The sequence below is a fragment of the Dendrobates tinctorius genome, unplaced genomic scaffold (assembly GCF_039654945.1).
Source record: "Dendrobates tinctorius isolate UK_male_01 unplaced genomic scaffold, ASM3965494v1 ptg000016l, whole genome shotgun sequence".
Lineage (NCBI taxonomy): Eukaryota > Metazoa > Chordata > Amphibia > Anura > Dendrobatidae > Dendrobates > Dendrobates tinctorius.
In genome coordinates, this window is record NW_027361684.1 from 11,836,179 (window position 1) to 11,855,231 (window position 19,053).

Below are 19,053 nucleotides of genomic sequence, written 5' to 3' on the forward strand. Positions count from 1 at the left end.
GCTGTCATACAAGATACATTTAAAGCTCGTTCAGTTTGGCATCTTATCGTATACCACAAAGTATACCATAGTCCAGTAGACGGCACACAACGGTATCCAGTGAAAGACACGAGCATTAAATATTTACTTTTTTATAATGGGTGACAAAAGCCACTGTATGGCAACCGTTGGCGTGGCTGTGTAATGTTTGTATCTATGTTTCCTGGTGTATACCCTAATCAGAAGCCACTGAGAAGAAGGTCGCACTTAGATAGGTCCAATAATAACCAGTGTGTCCTCTGCACGATTTTTCACACGGATTGCAGCATGCACCAGTCTGGTCTGCGTACAACACTGGAGTAGTGCATGTCAATAATAGGCAGCTCCTGCAGTTTCCCTACTTGGCAGATCCTACATGTAGTATACTCTCCCAGAAGAGCTGTGAAGATGAGAGCGGCTAACAAAAAGCTGCAGAGATCTGTTGAGAGGACACAGCAGACAGAACAGCTGACTGGTTCTGTATTGTCCGCTGTCCCGTGCCGTGAGCCCCCCCCTCTTCTCTTTGACCCAAAGATGCTGAGGTTCCTGTAGTAAGAAGAGGACAGTGGAAGATAAACAGCACATTGTAAGCGCTGTGCATCCTCCAATCTTCTGTTCATGTGCTGTGCCTTCAGGATCCCTCAGTATATCAACACTCAGCATTGGGGCACACTGTGCAGGACAGACACCAGCCAGTCCAGTGAGCTCTCATCAGTCTGATGGGGAAGTTTTAATTGGCCAGAGTTCCTCCCTTCCTACATGACACATCCCCTTTTTCAATGCAACTTGTCCCGGTCTTCCATGCACAATATAAAACAGGAGCGCCGAGAAGGGGCCAGGGCTAGTATCGCTGTGTCAGGCAGCAAAGGAAAGGCTCTCCTTTTCTGGTGAGCGCGTTTACCTGAGCGCAGGAAGAGACCAGACCTTTTTTTGTTGTTGTTTAAAGCGTAAATGTCTGCAGAGGTATCTATGACACCTGTTACAGGTGTTATTTAAACACATACACTTGTGCTCAAAAGTTTACATACCCCAGCAGAATTTTTGCTTTTTGGATGTTATTTTGGGCAGTCATTACGATTTAAAAAGCAAAAAACATGGTAGTGACAATAAATGGCTTCGCCCAACCACTAACCGTGAGTGGTGAAAAAGTTCTGGTGTTATTCATATTCTCTGAAAAAAGGTCAAGGCGGCAAAAATTCTTTTGAGCACAACTGTACTTGCTCTATACATTTAGCCACTCTACTGCCTGCTTATACTGAATCGTAGAAAGAAACGCCCAAATGTAGCAAAGAACCACACTCAATGTGTACTAAAATTACTTTATTACAGTTGATTTTTTAAACATTTCCTTTGCTATGATACAAAGGATAATTACAAACAAAATATTACATAGGATTTAATCTCTCTCCTTTTCTGACAAACTTGGTAACAGCTTTAAATGCACAATCTATACAATTAATACAGGTTATATAATATATTGTGAAACCAGAGGAATACCAGAATACTGACATTACACTGTACAAGAGACCTCACTGTACAAGACCCCAAGAGGCAGCAGTGTGGGAACACTACACTGCAGAGAAAATGCACACCCGCAGGAACTTAGACCATAAAATATGCAAATGTGTGTGAGATTTGTGCTGATCTCTTATAGGAAGCTACAACTAATGAAAAACAAAACAAATAAAAAAAACAAAACAATATTCTTATGAGGGGATGCATATAAATCCATTCTATTCATACTGATAAAATGACAATGTATAAAAGGATTTAAAAAGCAGTGCTAAAACATGAGTGACTCAGCAGGGGGCATCTCTGCTCGCACATGAAGGGAACTCCGAAGGCTAAAGTGCTACCCGCATGCAACAACCTTAGCGGTGCCAACGGATTGGCTTACACCATATTGGAAAATAGAAAAATAGAACTGTATTTATACCCTGAAGGGAAACTCTGGTGACATGACTGGTGGTTACAATCGTGGCCTTGATAGAACTTTTTGCTATGCAGAGAGGCAATAAGGCACGGCATCGAGGATTCGGATTATCGAGGGGCAAAGTGAATCATGCAGTGAGCAAGCTCAAGTTGTGAGGTTAAAACCCAGGCTGGATATTGTATACAATGCACCCCCAGTCCTATGTGGCATCTTCCATTCTTGTTCTACACAGCATCCAGTGGTGACGGCTAATCATCTCTATATACAGATACAGGATCTTCAATTGCTAACTGCTGAAAAATCACCGCTTACCCTACAGACGTAAGTGCAGTGAGAATTAATTGATAAGGCTTTGTACAATGCCCAGTGGGTACATGGCACCAGCGCTCAACCATATGTAACTGTGTGGGCTGAATATACCTGCATGCCAATACATCAAACTCTCTGCCAAACTGAGATCACCAGCCTCAACAATGGCTGTGACGTGGTACACAAGCCAGTGTTCTAGTGTCTTACAACAGATCCAATATTTACTAAAATGTAGTTATGACTGCGGGAAAAAAATAAAGCACCGGCATGTGCCCAAGCGCTGGATGGCAAGTATGACTACAATCTGTATACCGAGCAAGCCACAGCTACTGCGCACTGTAAAGAGGTAACAATCTCAGGAATTTAGCACTTTTGTGAAAGTCTGTTTTATAAATGCCTGTAAGGCTTCTCTTGGCAGCATCGTGCCCAGGTATCTGCGGGTGTGCATTCAGAATCTCCCTAAATTAAAGACATTCTCCGCCATGTGTCTTCACTAAAGTACGGGGGAAGGGGAAACAATATTTGTGTCTATTTTCCGTTATCCAGATGTTGCAAACAGTGGGAGTGTACAGAGTAAAGTGAAGAAAGATTTCAGCTTAAAAAATATATATTCTTGTAACTACAAATAAATGTGCAAATAAAAATTCAGAAACATGCCGGGAGCCGGAAACGTAACAAGATATCAGTATCATGACCAACAGAATACAATTCAGTGGTTGGCTCTTCACTAGGCTGCTGACAGAGGGATCGGGTATACATTGCAAAGTGGTGCAAGGCTAAAGGAGCAGCGCCCATGGGACACGTTACTGTGTGCCCAACAAAAAAAAAAAAAAGATGGCGTTGAGCTACTAAAAATTAAAGGGGAACGGCTTGCTATCATTCAGTGAGACGTTTTCTTCAATGTCCACCAGATTTGGTAGAATCAATTACATTCAGAAAGTAGAAATCTTAACCTTGGCAAATTGATTCCTCCAATGTATCTTGATGGTGAATATTTTGCTAATCTCTAAGGCTAGCCAATTTCTTTTTTTGGCAAGATTTTCCAAAATTATGACAGTGAAAACCCAGAGATGATTGAAACATAAGGAAAAGTTGTTACATATTCTTTCCAATTCTTAGGCTCGACCCCGAGAATATCAGAACCTTGTGGTTTGTTTAAGCAGAACCAGTCGATTCATGCTGCCTGAACTTTGGATAGAATGAATAGGACATTAGCTGCGTTATTGCAGCCATGTATGTTTTACGCTCAAACACTGCAGTGATTCAGAAAAAAACATTATAAAAAGCTGTCTGGGGACTGGGTTGTCTTTGATGACTGGTTCGAGGCTGGTCCCTTCCATTCCTACCCCCAGACTGACAGGCTTTTCCGTATACACACACATTCATGGATTAAGTGATCTTTTTAGGGCAGCAGGGCGCCTGGTCCCTAGACGGCTTTTAAAACTTCCAACTCTGAAATGTTGCGATATTTCAGAGTAAAACAAACATGGCTGCAATAATACATCTGTTGTCGCATTCATTCTGCCAGTGGTTCGGGCAGCACAAATATGGCAACAGGTTCAGTGTAACCCAATGAAGGCGTACGGTGGTCAGCAATGACTACGATTGGCACATTTGGGACCAGGGAACCTAGCAGTAGTTGCATTTGAATTCTCAAAGTGTAGAGTAGTAAAGAGGATTTTTCTTCATCTAGTACGATGACGACGATGATATGGTCCTGGCGCTTTAGTGAGTGCATCAGAAGCTTGCTGCAATGTATGCCCCAAACATCTGCCAGCCGTCTGGATATAATTACTCAAGATCACGTGAAGGATATAAAAAGGTGTCTGACGGAGGTTTCATTCAGTAGAGTGTTAAAATTTGTGTTAATAGAATTGTTAGACAAGTCGGAGTCCTAAGTCCTCTCAGCCAACCTTTATGTTGCCCTACACAATACAAGCAAGCTATTAGAAAATGTACAATATACACAAACCTACCCTTTCCCCACCTCAGCTTTTAATAGAAACTCTTCATAAGCTTGGTAACACAGCACAGACTTGACAAGCCCTTCAATCATTTGTTTTTTTTTTCTAATTTTCTTTTAGTTCATCGGCTGGCTGAAATGGGCGCTGGGATCTCATAAATAGAACTTTTTTTTTGTTTAGCAACCTAAGTGTTAATAAAATGCTCTAGCATTTACAATTTATTAAGTCAATATATCTTTGTGTAATATGCACTAAATATTTTTTAATGTAGATTATTTACACCAGTGTCTTTGCTGCCCTATCACCTTTCTCAAATTAGCAGGAAGAATCAGTCCCCGCTGCGAAACTGGTGATAGACAAGAAAAAAAAAAAAAAAGGAAAAAGAAAAAAGTGTGGTACTAAAAACAAGTATAAAAAAGGCCTTTCAAATACAATCCACGTCTCATAAACCCTCATTTTCGCATTAGTCTCCTAATCATCACAGCACGTCATACTCGCTAGTCTGCAGTCCTCGCTAGCTAATGGACAGCCAACATTCTTCAAGGGGTATTCCCATCTCTAAGATCCTATCCCAATATGTAGTAGGTATAATAATAATATTAGCAAATACCTCCAATTAGAAATGTAGTATAGTTCTCCAGATAAGCTATATTACTTATCCCATGTGCAGGGCATTGCAGTAGCTTAGGAATCCATGGTTACGACCACTAGCAACTAGTTAACGATCACAAGGAGTGGTCGTAACCATGGATATTTAAGCTACTGCAATGTCTGCAGATAGGGTAAGTGACATAGTGAATCAGAACAACTACTCTCCATTAGAGTTGAGCGAAACAGGTCGGCCAGATTCATAAGTCGCTGACTTATACCAAAGTTGGGTTTTGCCGACCGAAACCAGACCACAGCGTGAAGTCGGCCATGCGGTCGGCAAAACAAGCGCCAAAGTCGGATTTCCCAGAATGGTTGCACGTGACTTTTTTTCAGCCAATGAGCAAGGACGTACACGGTGGGCAACGAGATGGCATGTGCAGCGTCCGGGGATAGAGAGAGAGACTTGCATTGGGTTTCGTGTTTCAGTCGGACCTCTGACTTTTCCCGATAGTCGGCCGATTTCGTTCAACTCGACTTTTGAGAAAGTCGGGTTTCATGAAACCCGACTCGACCCTAAAATAGGCAAAGTCGCTCATTTCTACTCTCCATTTCTAATTGGAGGTATTTGCTATTATTACACCTACTACATACTGGAATAGGATCTTGGAGATGAAAATACCCCTTTAAGAGTAGGTGTTAGAAAGGAGTGGTCACTTGCATTTCCCATGAAATGAAGCACTTTTTTTTTCCAGATTCAACATTGCAATGTCCCTATTTAATTCCTCCTGGAATTTGCCCTGCATATTGATACTTTAAGACAGCGTCAGTCCTTGTAGGGACAATTTCTCATTGACAGGAGCAACGATCACTATCATTTTCCCGTTTACTCATACATTTCCAGGAGGATTAAGAGTGGACTTGCACAATTTAAAAATAATTTTCAGATAAGATGCACTAGGAATGGTACTTCATCAGGAGCACAAGAATTTAAAAATCATACATTATGGCAGCTAGATGAAAAGGAACAAGATAGAAGGGAGCAGTATGTATCCCACGCGAATCGATTACTTGGCCTTGCAATAAACCTGACCGCCCGTACGAGGTTGGCAAGTGCCGAATGGCATGAAGAGAACAGGAATGTTTCTCAATTTGCTTCACAAACATTCACATGTGCGCACTCCATCAACGCATACAACGGTGTCTACTCAATGCAAGATGTCCATATATTTTCACACATGGCTTGGTTCCTAGTTTTGAATGCAAGTACTAACTCCTGTCAAACTAGAGAATTAAAAAGTGCATTATCATCATCATCAACAAGCCGAGTCATTGCAAAAACTGCATTCAATCTAATCATCCCTCCAACCCGGAACACATTTGGAAGCACAGGCTGGATCTAAATTGGCACATCATCCAAAGGTAGCATAATATCGTGCAATGCCGTCTGGTGGTAGGACTCATTTTGGCGGTTGGCAAATGATTTCTTTCTACCCCCTGCAGCGGGATTTCTCATTGTGGTTTCCAATGACAGAATGTGCACAGTATAAGATTCACAGTCCGATCTTCCTTCATGTATGCCTATAAATGCTGCTTCAACGAGCCAAAAAGGAAAACAGTGGTGACTACACCACAGCGCGAAAGTCGCTCAATGTAACTAATATTGATGTCATTACACGAATTTGGTGGAAAGAGTCCACAATATGGAAGGAAGCACCAAGATCCTCAAGGTTCACACACTGTTTCATCTCTACAATGGCAACCATCATTACTAGAGAAATAAAAGGAAATTGAGCTACAAAAATTAACACTCCAAAAGAGTTTCCCCAATGGAAGAGGTAAAATCCATACAAGTATTTTTAATCAAATTTTCTTCACTGGGAAGACCAAAAAAATTCCGAAATTCCCTGACAACCAATATATTGTACAAGTAAAATCAACTCTTGACTATACAAGTATCACACGTATGAATATTTACAATTCTCTAAAGCATAATCATAAGGCAAAATGGTCATTGTAGAACCAGAGTAGGAAGAGCATCTTCACTTAGGGTTCTGCATTTCCAAAATTCTGCACCCATTGCCCTTTTCTGACCACAGACAGGCTGCAGTGTAGGTTTCCCCCTTGACCTCAGGTATATAGTCAATCACGGGAGATGTTAACCTTCCACGACACTGATGTAAAGTCAATCATCCTGCTCCAAAAAGCATTTTAGAATGACAGCGTATGAGAATTGCTAAAACATTCAGCACACATGGTACAAGTATACGTCAAAATGGCATTTTTTTTCAGTTGTCCAATTCCGTTGGGGTATGTGCAGACGACCAGTAAATGTTGCAGGTTGGACGCAGCATACTTGTGCAGCGTCCGGATGTTACAGCATAGTGGATGAGACTTCAAGAAATCCCATGTCTACTATGCGTCCACAGACGCCTGCAGATAACCCATGGAGATGGACATGCAGCGCGTCTCTAGACTGCAGCATGTCAAGAGATATCTCACCCATACCATGTATTGGATGTAGTGAATCTGCATGGTACAGTGAACACATGTGGATTCACCTGCGTTCAACTGACGGTAGCGCTTCGGAAGCAGCGAACATGCTCTGCGTCCAAAGTGATGCCACTTCCGGATCGTCGGCACATACCCTTAGATGTGTTCAAAACACACTTTTGGCTCTGTGCTCAGCACAGATAGGTGTTGCCAGTTTACTATATAAAATGGAGCTGGCTGGCTGCTTATTCCAATAGCTAAGCCAGCCCTATTCTCCATCTCACTCTTCTACTCCTCAGCTCTGACAGTATTTTTGGGTGAAAAGTGGACAACACCTTTATTGACCAATAGAAGATACATATTTTGCCCCGAGAATGTTGGATGTAACAAAGCTTTTTGCAAAGCACACTCCCAGTCAATAAAAAGCAGCAAATCAAAAAAAAGCAAAGTAATAGGCTATGTGCCCACGCTAGTGTTTTTAAACGCTCAGGAAAAGGATCCCCTTTCCCAGAAAACGCGCGGAAAAAGACGCACGTTTCTTCACACGCGATTTCTGGGAACATTGGGGATGGCTAAAAACGCTCAGCTATGCAGAAAATAATGTGCATGCTGCGTTTTTAGCCGCTAAGCGATTCCTGAGCGGTTAAAAACGCATGCATTGGCACAAAAAGCCAAAATAGCATGCAAATGAATTAGAAGCATCTTGTAAGCATTTCTGCAGCGTCTGAGCCGGCACAAATGCTGCGGAAACGCTTACAAAAACGCAACGTGGGCACACAGCCTAAAACCATAAAAATTATCAACTAAAAAGCTCATTAGGAGCAAGCAAGTGAATACATAAAAACCCTTTGTGTAACTATCTAGGCATCTGTGTGTGGATTCACACGGGCCATAATTTTACAAAGTGGACAAATCTGTTTTTTTTACTGGGTGAAATCAATAGCAAGCGGAAAAGTCTAAGGTGTAAAAGAGTGGCCTGTGGTAATGCATTAATGCAACCTAATATTGTTTGGCAGCTAAAGGTTTAAGATAAAAAAAAAAAATCGTACAACACATTCCGATTTCTCAAGTTCTGTGTTTTTTATATGACTTTCTAAGTCATGAGATTTTGTTGAAGGCACAAACAGTTTGGAGGGGACCCCCTGAAGTTCAAATAAGAATGAAAAGATGGGAACTTTTTTGGTAATTTCTTGCTACACTGAAATAAATAAAACATTGTGAAAGCCTTAAAATAAAATCAAGTAAAAATCTAATAAATGTGCAATTTATAATACATACTACTAATCTGGGAAAATAGGTGAAGGGTAGGAAAAGGGCAAGATTAATTTAATATGTCCGCATTAATAATCTTGAATGTAGGCAATGAGCTGACTACCATATCAAACTGAAGTGCTCAGTGTCCAAAGACACTTATGGTATTTAAATTCAATGTGCAAAATGTTAGCTGTCCAGGAGGCTGAGGTGGTTCGAGTCAAGATCATTGTAAGGTCCACTCTAGAGATGGGAGAGTCGATTTGCAAGACTCTGGTCCATGAGCCAAGGACAAGTAATTATGACTGCTTGACGGGAGCTCTTTGAACCACCTTACCGCCTGGCATCCACAGTTTTTTTTTGGATTAGCAGGACTGATGCACACATGACATCACACCACCCCAGCTAATCAAAAGAAGAGCCGTGAATGCCGGTAGGTAAAAAGATTCGATGGCATCCCTTTCGACGGTCACAGATTTCTTACCTGGCCGATCGACCGCAGCTCTGCCAGTTAATTCTTCCACTTCTTGTACTCGCACACATACTATTTTTTAGGACTATCATTTACAAGCTCCACGTACACATTAGATTAATGTTGGCAGAACCCACATATTTTTAGGGGCACAAGGCGACCATTTAATATGCCTGGGGGGGGGGCCTCTTGACCAGACATGTTAATTTCCATGAGAGATTAATCACCACCGGAAGAATCAGGCACTGACTTACTCCCTTCTCCCCTTTGAAAACAAATACATGCTTGACCGAATCGAACAAGCACATGTATGGGAAGGCCAGGAGATAGCAGAGGCCAAAACCACTGTTGATCGCAACAGACCATGATATAGTAATGCATATAGCCAACTGCACGGATATGCTCCAAAATTTTTTAGAAAGAAAAAAGGTGTAGTTAAAATAATACTAACTAATGCGGTCATTAATTGCTGCCAGGACAGGAATACTGGGAAGGATCGGAACATTTCAGAATAAATAGCCTGTAAACCTAATGATCTCCTACGTGTCCCACTTTTTCTGGTTACTTGCAAATTATTCTGCAACAAGATCAATTCCAAATCTACCCACAAACCCAGTTATAAATGTTGATTTTTTGCTAGAGAGGTTCTCTGATCAGGACTTGGTTACAGAGAGTCCGGGTGCTAGGTGTACTCTGATGGGGGAATTTACAGCAGCTCAATGGGGTGTCACGTTATGTACAGACATGCCAGGTCCTGCAGGGCGAGAGGTGCTATTGCTATTTAAGTAAGAATTCTACATAATAATACCAATTATTTTTAAGAGAGACGATCAAGTCATTTAGTGTTATCGCTGGATCTACACAAGGGGCTGCCAACAAACGAAAGCGCTTAAAAGTTTTTAATGTCTGATAAAAAATGTAGTGCAAAGAGTTTAAAAAAAAAAGTTCAGAATTTGCTTTATATTAAAGGGATATTCCAATTATGTGGAGTCAGCAGATAACACATAGATTGGTGGTGGCAGACAGCCAGCACCTCTATCATTTTGCCAGAAAAGAGAAAAAGAGAACATGAATTGTTAAAGATTGTCCTTTAAATGATCAAAACGCAAGATGGGAAGGAAAGTGTCTGTGACGACAAAGTATTTATAATGAGAATGAACCCTAGGTTTGGTGGTCTGCGATGTAAGGACCTTTGTTGTCACTCTCACCCCAGTAGCGAGAACCCATGTGATGGGTAATTTACCCTTGTACAAGCTCGCACATCTACGTACACAGTGACTAGCTTACGCCAGCCCTCTGAATTTCTAGTCACTAAATATTTACCATGTTAACGTTAAGGTCTAAAGTACAAAGGCCTAGACTTTCAGCTAAAACAAAGTGTTTTGAGAAGGTCATTTCCCTCACAAGTGTCAAAAGCGCATCAGATGAAACTTCCAACTGTTCGGGATAGATTTCATTAAATTCTTTTAAAATAATAAAATAGGATAATTTTTAAAAAAAAAAAATTAAGTAAGATTACACAAACAAATTTTCTGTAGATGATTTTTTAGTATGGGATTAAAAAAAAATAAATATGTCAATGTATTTCTAAAAATATCTTTAATCATCAAATCACTTTAGTACAGTAAAATGTCCGCTATCTTGTTAGACAGCCGTCTCCTAGTAGGTTTACAGGACTGGTGCTTGTGAGCATGTGCAGTGGGAAGCTCCGCTGCTGTGACCTGGAGACACTCGACCGTGCATGGTATAGGTCGTCTTCAGGTCACAGAGGCGAAGCTTCCCACTGCACATGCTCACAAGCACCGTTCCTAATATTCTAGGACAGGTGTCTGCCATTGTAACAAGGCGATGTCCACCATTAAGTACTATAGTGACTTGTTTCCCGCATAAAACAAGTGTCAGAATGGCCAATTCTCTATGAGTAATAACTGAGGAATGGCAAGCCTCCATTACGCAAAAAGAAGATTTAGCATTGCCCTTTCACGGAGAAGTATTTACTAAAAAGCTTGTCAGGAGAGGACAGTTAATATTTCACTTTGCATGTGAGCAATATGAACTCATTTTCCCAATATAACAAATTACACACTTAATATTAAAATGATCTATCGTGTGATAAATGCTTGGGTTTCGAGGCGAGAATACAAAACATTAAATTAAAATAGAACAACACGTTCTGAACTTTGATATCTCCTATATCCGGCTCGTAGAAGGAACATGGAAAAGCTAAAATACTTAAGTGTGTTATGTGTAACATGGAAATAGCGAGTCATACCTAGGAACATTACACATCAGGACCCGGAAAAGAGTTTGTTTACACTTCAGGGTTCAGGGTCAGTCATTTTTGGGGAGAAAGAAAGGAAAGAAAGTAAAACTAAAGAAGAGAAAGGAAGGAAAGAGAAAAGAAAGAATACATTAAGGAGAATGCATGTTACATGCTCGTCCTCTCACAGCCCATCTAACATACCTTATCTACACACTGAACCTCTTTTCACTTTCTGTACTGTCTACCCAATGGTGGCCATACACTTCAGAAAGATGTTTAGCCGACAGATATTCCTCCCAATACATAGCAACACTCAGCATAGCTGCAAGTGTTCTCAATCAGGAAACGGGGGTAAGCTGTTGACAGACAATCTGCTGACAGATTACAGCCCACTAGAAAAAAAAAAAAAAAAAAAAAAAAAAAAAAATCGGGCATGTTGAAATCCAACATGCTTGATCCTTCTCTCGACATCTGCCATAAGGAGGAAATCATCAGATACTGTGAATGGCCAACCTTATGCTACTACTACATACTCTCAAAGATCAGCAGGACTACATCAATACCACTGCCACCAATGATAGCACCTGAATAGATAAAATTAAACAGAAAATATAATATATAAAAAAAAAAAAAAACTACACACACTTGGCTCACATACAGCTGAACAGGAGGCATGGCACCAATAACATACAGCTAGCTGCTAACATGGCGGCATGGATGTTGTTCCTCAGCAGTATGTCTGATATAACTATGGCATAAAGTGATAAGAGAAAAAAAAAAAATTACTGTGGCCACAGCAGGATATGCAACATGTTCTGCTACATCGGGTCACATGCTTCCTGAACTGTTCAGGTCTGATGATACTTTGACACCTATTAGGGGACCGCTGCCACCAAAAAATGCTGAGTAAACTAGAAGCAAACATGGCTGATGTTATTATACCAAGTAAGATAGAGCGGCCTATAACTACAGACAGAAATTATTCCTCTGCGGGCACAAGTGCCATATCACAGCAAACCGGACCGACTGCACATTACGATATACAGCACAGAGACGCATGAGACCAGTGCAAGGTAGCAGAATGTGAATGATGTAAAGAGCGCACAGTCTCCGCAGAAGAATGGATATGCCATCAGTAAGCAAGTGCTGTAAAAATCAGATTTTAAAATACCCTAGAAGCAGCAACAGATTAAACATTTTTTGGCCTAGTTAAAAACTAATTTGACACTTTATAAAAGAAAAAAAAAAAAAAAGAAATGTTAAGGAAACCTAAAAGTAATAACTGCTATGCTCCTTGCAATCTTTTGACACATTATGTCAAAAAAAACAGATCACTCCCTGGAGAGAGGAAGATTCACTTATCTCTTCAGCGGGAGAAGCCCGGCCGGAGTGTAGTGATGAATACGGAGAGTCGGGGAATGCTCCGAGTGCAGATGTATTTCTCAGGTGACTCGACGCAGTCTGGGAAGTAAAACGATGCCCACTTTCAGCACAACCCATATGCTTTACTTTGCTTTTCCTTTCCTTCAAACATGTCCCTGATTATAAAATAAAAACAAAAAAACCCAGCAACCAATGCAATCATACTGTAGATTACACACACAAGTAACCCTGTACAAACGGATTAAAATACAGCATGTGTAGGAAGCCTTATTTTGGCAGCTGCTCAGTACCATTGAGAAAGCTGCTGTGAGGACATCTGTAGGCAGTTTGTGTTGAATGATCAAAAGGAATGGCCGTTTAGTTTTCTTTTTCTTGCAGTTATGTATAAGACATGTGTGAACCATTGGATATCTGTGAAGTAACACTTGTGCTCCTGCTCATTCCCTGCTCTGTCCGTCCCCCAGAAGCTGTCCGCCTCAGAGCCTGGGGGCTGTTGCGGACCCCCATTGTACTGCCACGTGAGACACCTACAGACCCTGATGGATGACCCCATGGTTGGGGCCCACCTTGCATTGGGTGTCCCCAGGCTTGTGGCGGGCCTCCCATGGGGTGTCCCCAATGAGGTCCAGGGCCTCCAGTGGGATTGTGGGACCAGCCAGAAGCTCCCGGGTAGCTGTGGCTGAACGCCTCGGGGGAGAGATTAGAAAGTATCATGTTACTAAACCCTAGCCTCATGCTTTCAGAGTCAAAAGCTTCAATTTCCCGGGCTTGGCGCTCCAAAAGACTCCGTATTCGCTCTGTTCTCTCATTCTGAAGAGCCAGCATTTCCTCCTCAATCTGAAAAAAAAAAAAGAAAAAAAAAAAAATTATCTAGAGGTAGCACACAGACACCTTAAAGATTTATACGACAGGAAGACCAAGACATACACATCAATTGTTCAGAAAAATGATAATATTGCAAACAATACTACTGTCACACATCCATGCGTATCCATCCAAACAAATTGAAACTAATTTTTTTTTCTCAAGTGTCATTTTAATTTCTTACATTTTTTGCTCATCTTTTTCACTCAAGCAGGTAGACTATCTAAACTTATTCTTATCCATTGACTCTTACTAGATCAGTTAAAAACTGATGAAACTCAAAAAGTACAAAGTCTGTCTTCCATATTTCATATGTTGTATGCAGATCCCTGTAGACTTTATTGGAAGAATCTAATCCACAAAATGGATGATAATAGGACATGCTCAGAGTCTAAAGGACAAGAGTGATCGACCAGTTTTTAAAACTGATGTGTGTATAGCCCAACAAAACTCTATGGATCCGTGTGCCGTCCGAGAAACAAAAACCGACAGCAATAGGATGTGACACACTGATATGTGAATGTAGCTAAATACTGAGAAAATTATATAGAAATCTTCTGTGCGTTTTAGGAGTGCAGTCATTTCCCCAGTCAGCCACCTCAATAGTTAGTCTGAGAGACAACTATCTGCAACAGGAGCCTCCCTCCTCCTCCCATCTAGGAAGTAAAACCAAAATATTGAGGCTTGGTTATGCCATTTTATATCTCTGTAAGCGGTGAGGTTAACAGAGATGGTGTTTTATAAAGCCCTGCATAGTAATATGCACACTTGTGGTAAGGGTATCCATTGTTCGTTTTGCTTAGTATTATTGATCGCATACATAGTGCAATGAAATGCTACCAAAACTTCACACAAACTCCAATGTACCACATCCAGGGCTGTGGAGTTGGGAGTCGGAGAGTCGAGGTCCTTTTTGGTGGAGTCAGTATAAAGTGGACCGACACCGAATCCTAAAATACATAATAAATTGGTACAATGCAGGGTGTGATGTAAATTTTTTCATAAAAATTTGGGAAGTTATGAAACGTCCTATAAACGTCTGTTCTGTTCCTGATCTCGGCTTTTAGTTTAGATGAATCTGTGCTGCACTTTATGTACATGATCAGTAGTGACTAGTGCTGTGGGGTCATAGATGAGATGAATCTGTGCTGCACTTTATGTACATGCTCAGTGGTGACCAGTGCTGGGGAGATGTAGATGAGATGAATCTGTGCTGTACTTTATGCACATGCTCAGTAGTGACCAGTGCTGTGGGGTCATAGATGAGATGAATCTGTGCTGCACTTTATGTACATGATCAGTGGTGACCAGTGCTGGGGAGATGTAGATGAGATGAATCTGTGCTGCACTTTATGTACATGATCAGTAGTGACTAGTGCTGTGGGGTCATAGATGAGATGAATCTGTGCTGCACTTTATGTACATGCTCAGTAGTGACCAGTGCTGGAGAGATGTAGATGAGATGAATCTGTGCTGCACTTTATGTACATGCTCAGTGGTGACCAGTGCTGGGAAGATGTAGATGAGATGAATCTGTGCTGCACTTTATGCACATGCTCAGTAGTGACCAGTGCTGTGGGGTCGTAGAGGAGATGAATCTGTGCTGCACTTTATGCATATGCTCAGTAGTGACCAGTGCTGGGGAGATGTAGAGGAGATGAATCTGTGCTGCACTTTATGCACATGCTCAGTAGTGACCAGTGCTGTGGGGTCGTAGATGAGATGAATCTGTGCTGCACTTTATGCACATGCTCAGTGGTGACCAGTGCTGGGGAGATGTAGATGAGATGAATCTGTGCTGCACTTTATGTCCATGCTCAGTAGTGACCAGTGCTGGGGAGATGTAGAGGAGATGAATCTGTGCTGCACTTTATGCACATGCTCAGTAGTGACCAGTTCTGTGGGGTCGTAGAGGAGATGAATCTGTGCTGCACTTTATGTACATGCTCAGTAGTTACCAGTGAGTCGAAGTCATAGAGTCAGGACAATTGAGGAGTCCGAGTCGAAGGTTTGGCTTACCAACTCCACAGCCCTGAGCGCATCACATTAATGTCAGGGGTGCCTGCCATGATCTCCTAGAAACTGTTGAAGCATAGATCTAGGATCTTCCGCTGTAAGGCTGTGTACCCATGTAAGCGTTTTTTTTCACGTTTAAGTGTTTTTACTGACAAAAACGCTTACAAGAAGTATCCCATTCTTTTTAATGAATTCTGCACTTTTTGTGCACATTGATACGTTTTTTCCAAGAAAAAAACCAATCGCGGTAAAAAACGCAGCATGTTCATTAATTTCGTGGAAAAATCCGCATTTCTAACTATATTCTATGAGCAGGAGGCTGCTCCTATAAAAAACGCACAAAAATCGCGCAAAAAAATGTGCTTTTTTCCTGCATACGTGAGTACATAGCCTTATGGCAGAAGCCAGTCAATAGACTGACAAGAGCCTGAGGCCACAATAACAGCAGTATTCTAGTCAGCACGTAAGCCAAGACTGGGAGCAGGTTCAATACAAGAAGAGGAACAACCTTTCAATTAGGTTTCCTTTCTGTAGGTTCAATTTCTTAGTAATGGATAAGAAATAGTGAAGCAAAATGCTGACCGAAATCCCGATATGAAGGACGTATTTTGATCTCAGGCTAAGTTCACATGTTGCATGTTTGTTGCAGATTTTTTTTGCACTGTATGAGTAATAGAATCTGGCGCATATCCGTAATACAAGTATAAATACCCGCAATGTTAAGAGCTGAGTTGATGAATCTTTTCTACTTGGCTGTATTGTATTGCAATGCAGATTTATGCATGCAAATCTGCAACCTGTGAAGTTGGCCTGACAATATGTAACATTGTGAAACAAACAAACAAACATAATAATAATAAAAACAACATACCGTACTCACTGCATTAGTATAGCACAAAGTATTTACAAAGGTCAGCATCATTAAATGACTTACTTTCTGCTCGAGAAGGGCTCTACGGAGGGAAACCCTTTGTTCCAGTTCACGTAACTCTCGCTCATGTTGGGCCTCCGCTTGCATCTTAATCTTACTCTGATAGGCATTTAGTAGCTCCAGTTCTTGCTGCAGCTGCATCTTCAGAACCTGGCACTCTGCTTCCTGAGCCTCATCCAGGCGTAGCTGCAAGAAAAGGTAAATTATATACGTCACATCATATCTGTGCAATCCAAAAAGGAAAACCACAGTCATTACAGCAGTAGTTATAATTGCTCCTCTGGCGGTAGGAATTGTAACTATATAATTGTAGGAAAACCGTGTTTATATACAGAGAGGCATAGCAATGTAAAATATAGGCAAAATAACCTGCAAATCTAAAGAGGACTGTCAGGGTAAGTTACCACAGGTAGAAAAATACTTGTGCTACACCTAGAATTAGTCTGCTATAGTAGTAGTGCATGTTTTGTTCCTGCTTTACTGGTAAACTCGGCCTATACTCAATACAAGCTAATCAGATGTGCGATCGCAGATACATGAAAAACGAATTTCCACAACAAGCACAAAATGTTGTTTTTTTTTAAAAAATGCATGGACACCGCTAATAAATATATATTTATTAACATTCATTCTACCGATGCCCTTAAAGGGGTTTTTTCATCTTCTTAAAATGGACACAAATTGCAAAATGCTTGTAAAAACAAGCAACTTTGAAATTTAGAGGTTATTGAAAATCCTCTCTGTTCTCAAGAATGGAGGGACTTCTGCTATAGTTTATTGCTTGCTACCTAGCTTAGGCCTGTTTCACACTTCCGTTTTTTCAAATCCGTCAAAATCCGTTGTTTTCCGTAAAAAAACGGATCCGCCATTTTTTGCAGGATCCGTTTTTTTTGTCCCATAGACTTCCATTACGGTTACCGCGGATCCGTCAAAAAAACGGATCCGTTTTTTAAAAAAAGGATCCGTTGGCATCCGTTTCCGTCAAAAAAACGGGAACGGATCCGTTTGGCGGACACAAAAACGGAAGTGTGAAACAGGCCTTACTGGCAACCTCTGCAGACTACCAATGGTGAACAGTCTCCAAGGCAAAGATTGCAGCGCTTGCAAGTTATTTGCTGGATCTGGACAGTTTCAGTGCCCTTGCACCCCTCTGATGCTGTAAAGACAAAGCTGCCTCTGCTGGCTGCCCAGGAGAGCGCCCAAGCTGCTGGTCAGAGCTGTCACTTATCAGGAGTGCACCTACCACCCCAACCTCACAGCAAGCATGAAGCTGGGAGGATTGGGAGCAGATCGCTCCTGAAGACAGAACAGAAGAACCCTTTATGCAAAAGAGATCAGATATTAACGGGATAAAAGCGGCACCAAAATGTGCTCCTATACACATGCTTGGATCACCTTGTGTTATCTATACGGTAAGAGAATGTCAGGTCACACAAATGATCCAATTTGCCAATAGCGCTAACATGAAGATTAAAAAGTTCAGAAAGGGTTCCTGTGTTCTCTAATGATGATGTGATAGAGAAGTTCATAAAGGGTTACAATAGTAGAGGCAGCCACCCTGCTCCCCACACCGGAGAACAAACAAGAAGGAGAAATGTCAGCTGTGCACACAGGATGGGTAGACCGAAAAACTCCTCCTGTATTTTCTGAGCGAAACATTTGTGGTACTAAGCAACCCTTCCCGCTGGATCATAGGTGTGAAAGGTTGTTCATTGGAATTGTGCAACTGTGCGGCCTCTGCCTTTTATCATGGTGGCCCGCTGCATTCTGCATTATATATTTTTACCAGGTATCGGCAATTATGGCCTTTTTTCTGTTATATTTCTTTGAATTCAACATACTTTTCAGTGACTTGCAAACAATTCACTTGGTATCACAGTACCAGCATTGTGGAAATGATGTAGCATGTCAGCTAAAATCTGCAAATATAGCAGCTAAATTCTCTGTGGATTTTAGCTGCCGAGCATTTTCCACTGAGGGCAATCTGCAGCAGATCAGTCTCGTGTGCACAGGCCCTTCGTCTCTGACTGTACCAAATACGTTTCAAATGACTTGACTCCTACACTTACTGCTTGTGTAGATAACATCTCATTAATGCTATGGTCATACTGCTCAGCTAGTATTGCCAGTTTACGGGTTTGCTCTTCTTTCAGTCGCTTGAGGACGGCTTTGTGTTCATTCTTTGGTGTGGTCTCCAAAAGGTGATTCCGCAAAGCTTTATACTGCCGCGTCTGAATCTTGCAAGTGTCCTGGAACTGCTTCTTGATCTGAAGCTCTTTAGACTGTTCAGGAAGTTAGAGGAAAACAAAAAAACACACTAATTAAAAGACACCTTAGATGCAATCATGAAATTATTACATGAAGTCACTATCATTACTAGTTTACTATATGACTAGTTGATTATCACTTGATGTAATACTATGCGGATAATTCCAATTCACAGCAGTGTATACATCTGTAGGTTAGGGGTTATATTACAGTGTTTACCCGAAAATAAGCCCTAGTTGCGGTTTAATACGGAAGTGTCCAGGCAGTTATAAAGAATACAGCAGGACCCTTAATTAACCC

General features: G+C 41.3%; 1 protein-coding gene across 1 annotated transcript in view; it reads right to left on the reverse strand.

The window, feature by feature from the left end:
• Positions 1 to 1,323: 1,323 nt before the first annotated feature.
• Positions 1,324 to 19,053, reverse strand: part of TAOK1 (TAO kinase 1) — a 161,332-nt gene continuing 143,602 nt past the window's right edge. Inside the window, exons 19-21 of the mRNA XM_073565475.1 lie at positions 18,555 to 18,767; positions 16,489 to 16,671; positions 1,324 to 13,511 (exon numbers count right to left, since the gene is read on the reverse strand). Coding sequence (XP_073421576.1) covers positions 13,053 to 13,511; positions 16,489 to 16,671; positions 18,555 to 18,767 — 855 coding nt within the window. The 3' untranslated portion in view covers positions 1,324 to 13,052. The remainder of the gene's footprint in view (positions 13,512 to 16,488; positions 16,672 to 18,554; positions 18,768 to 19,053) is intronic.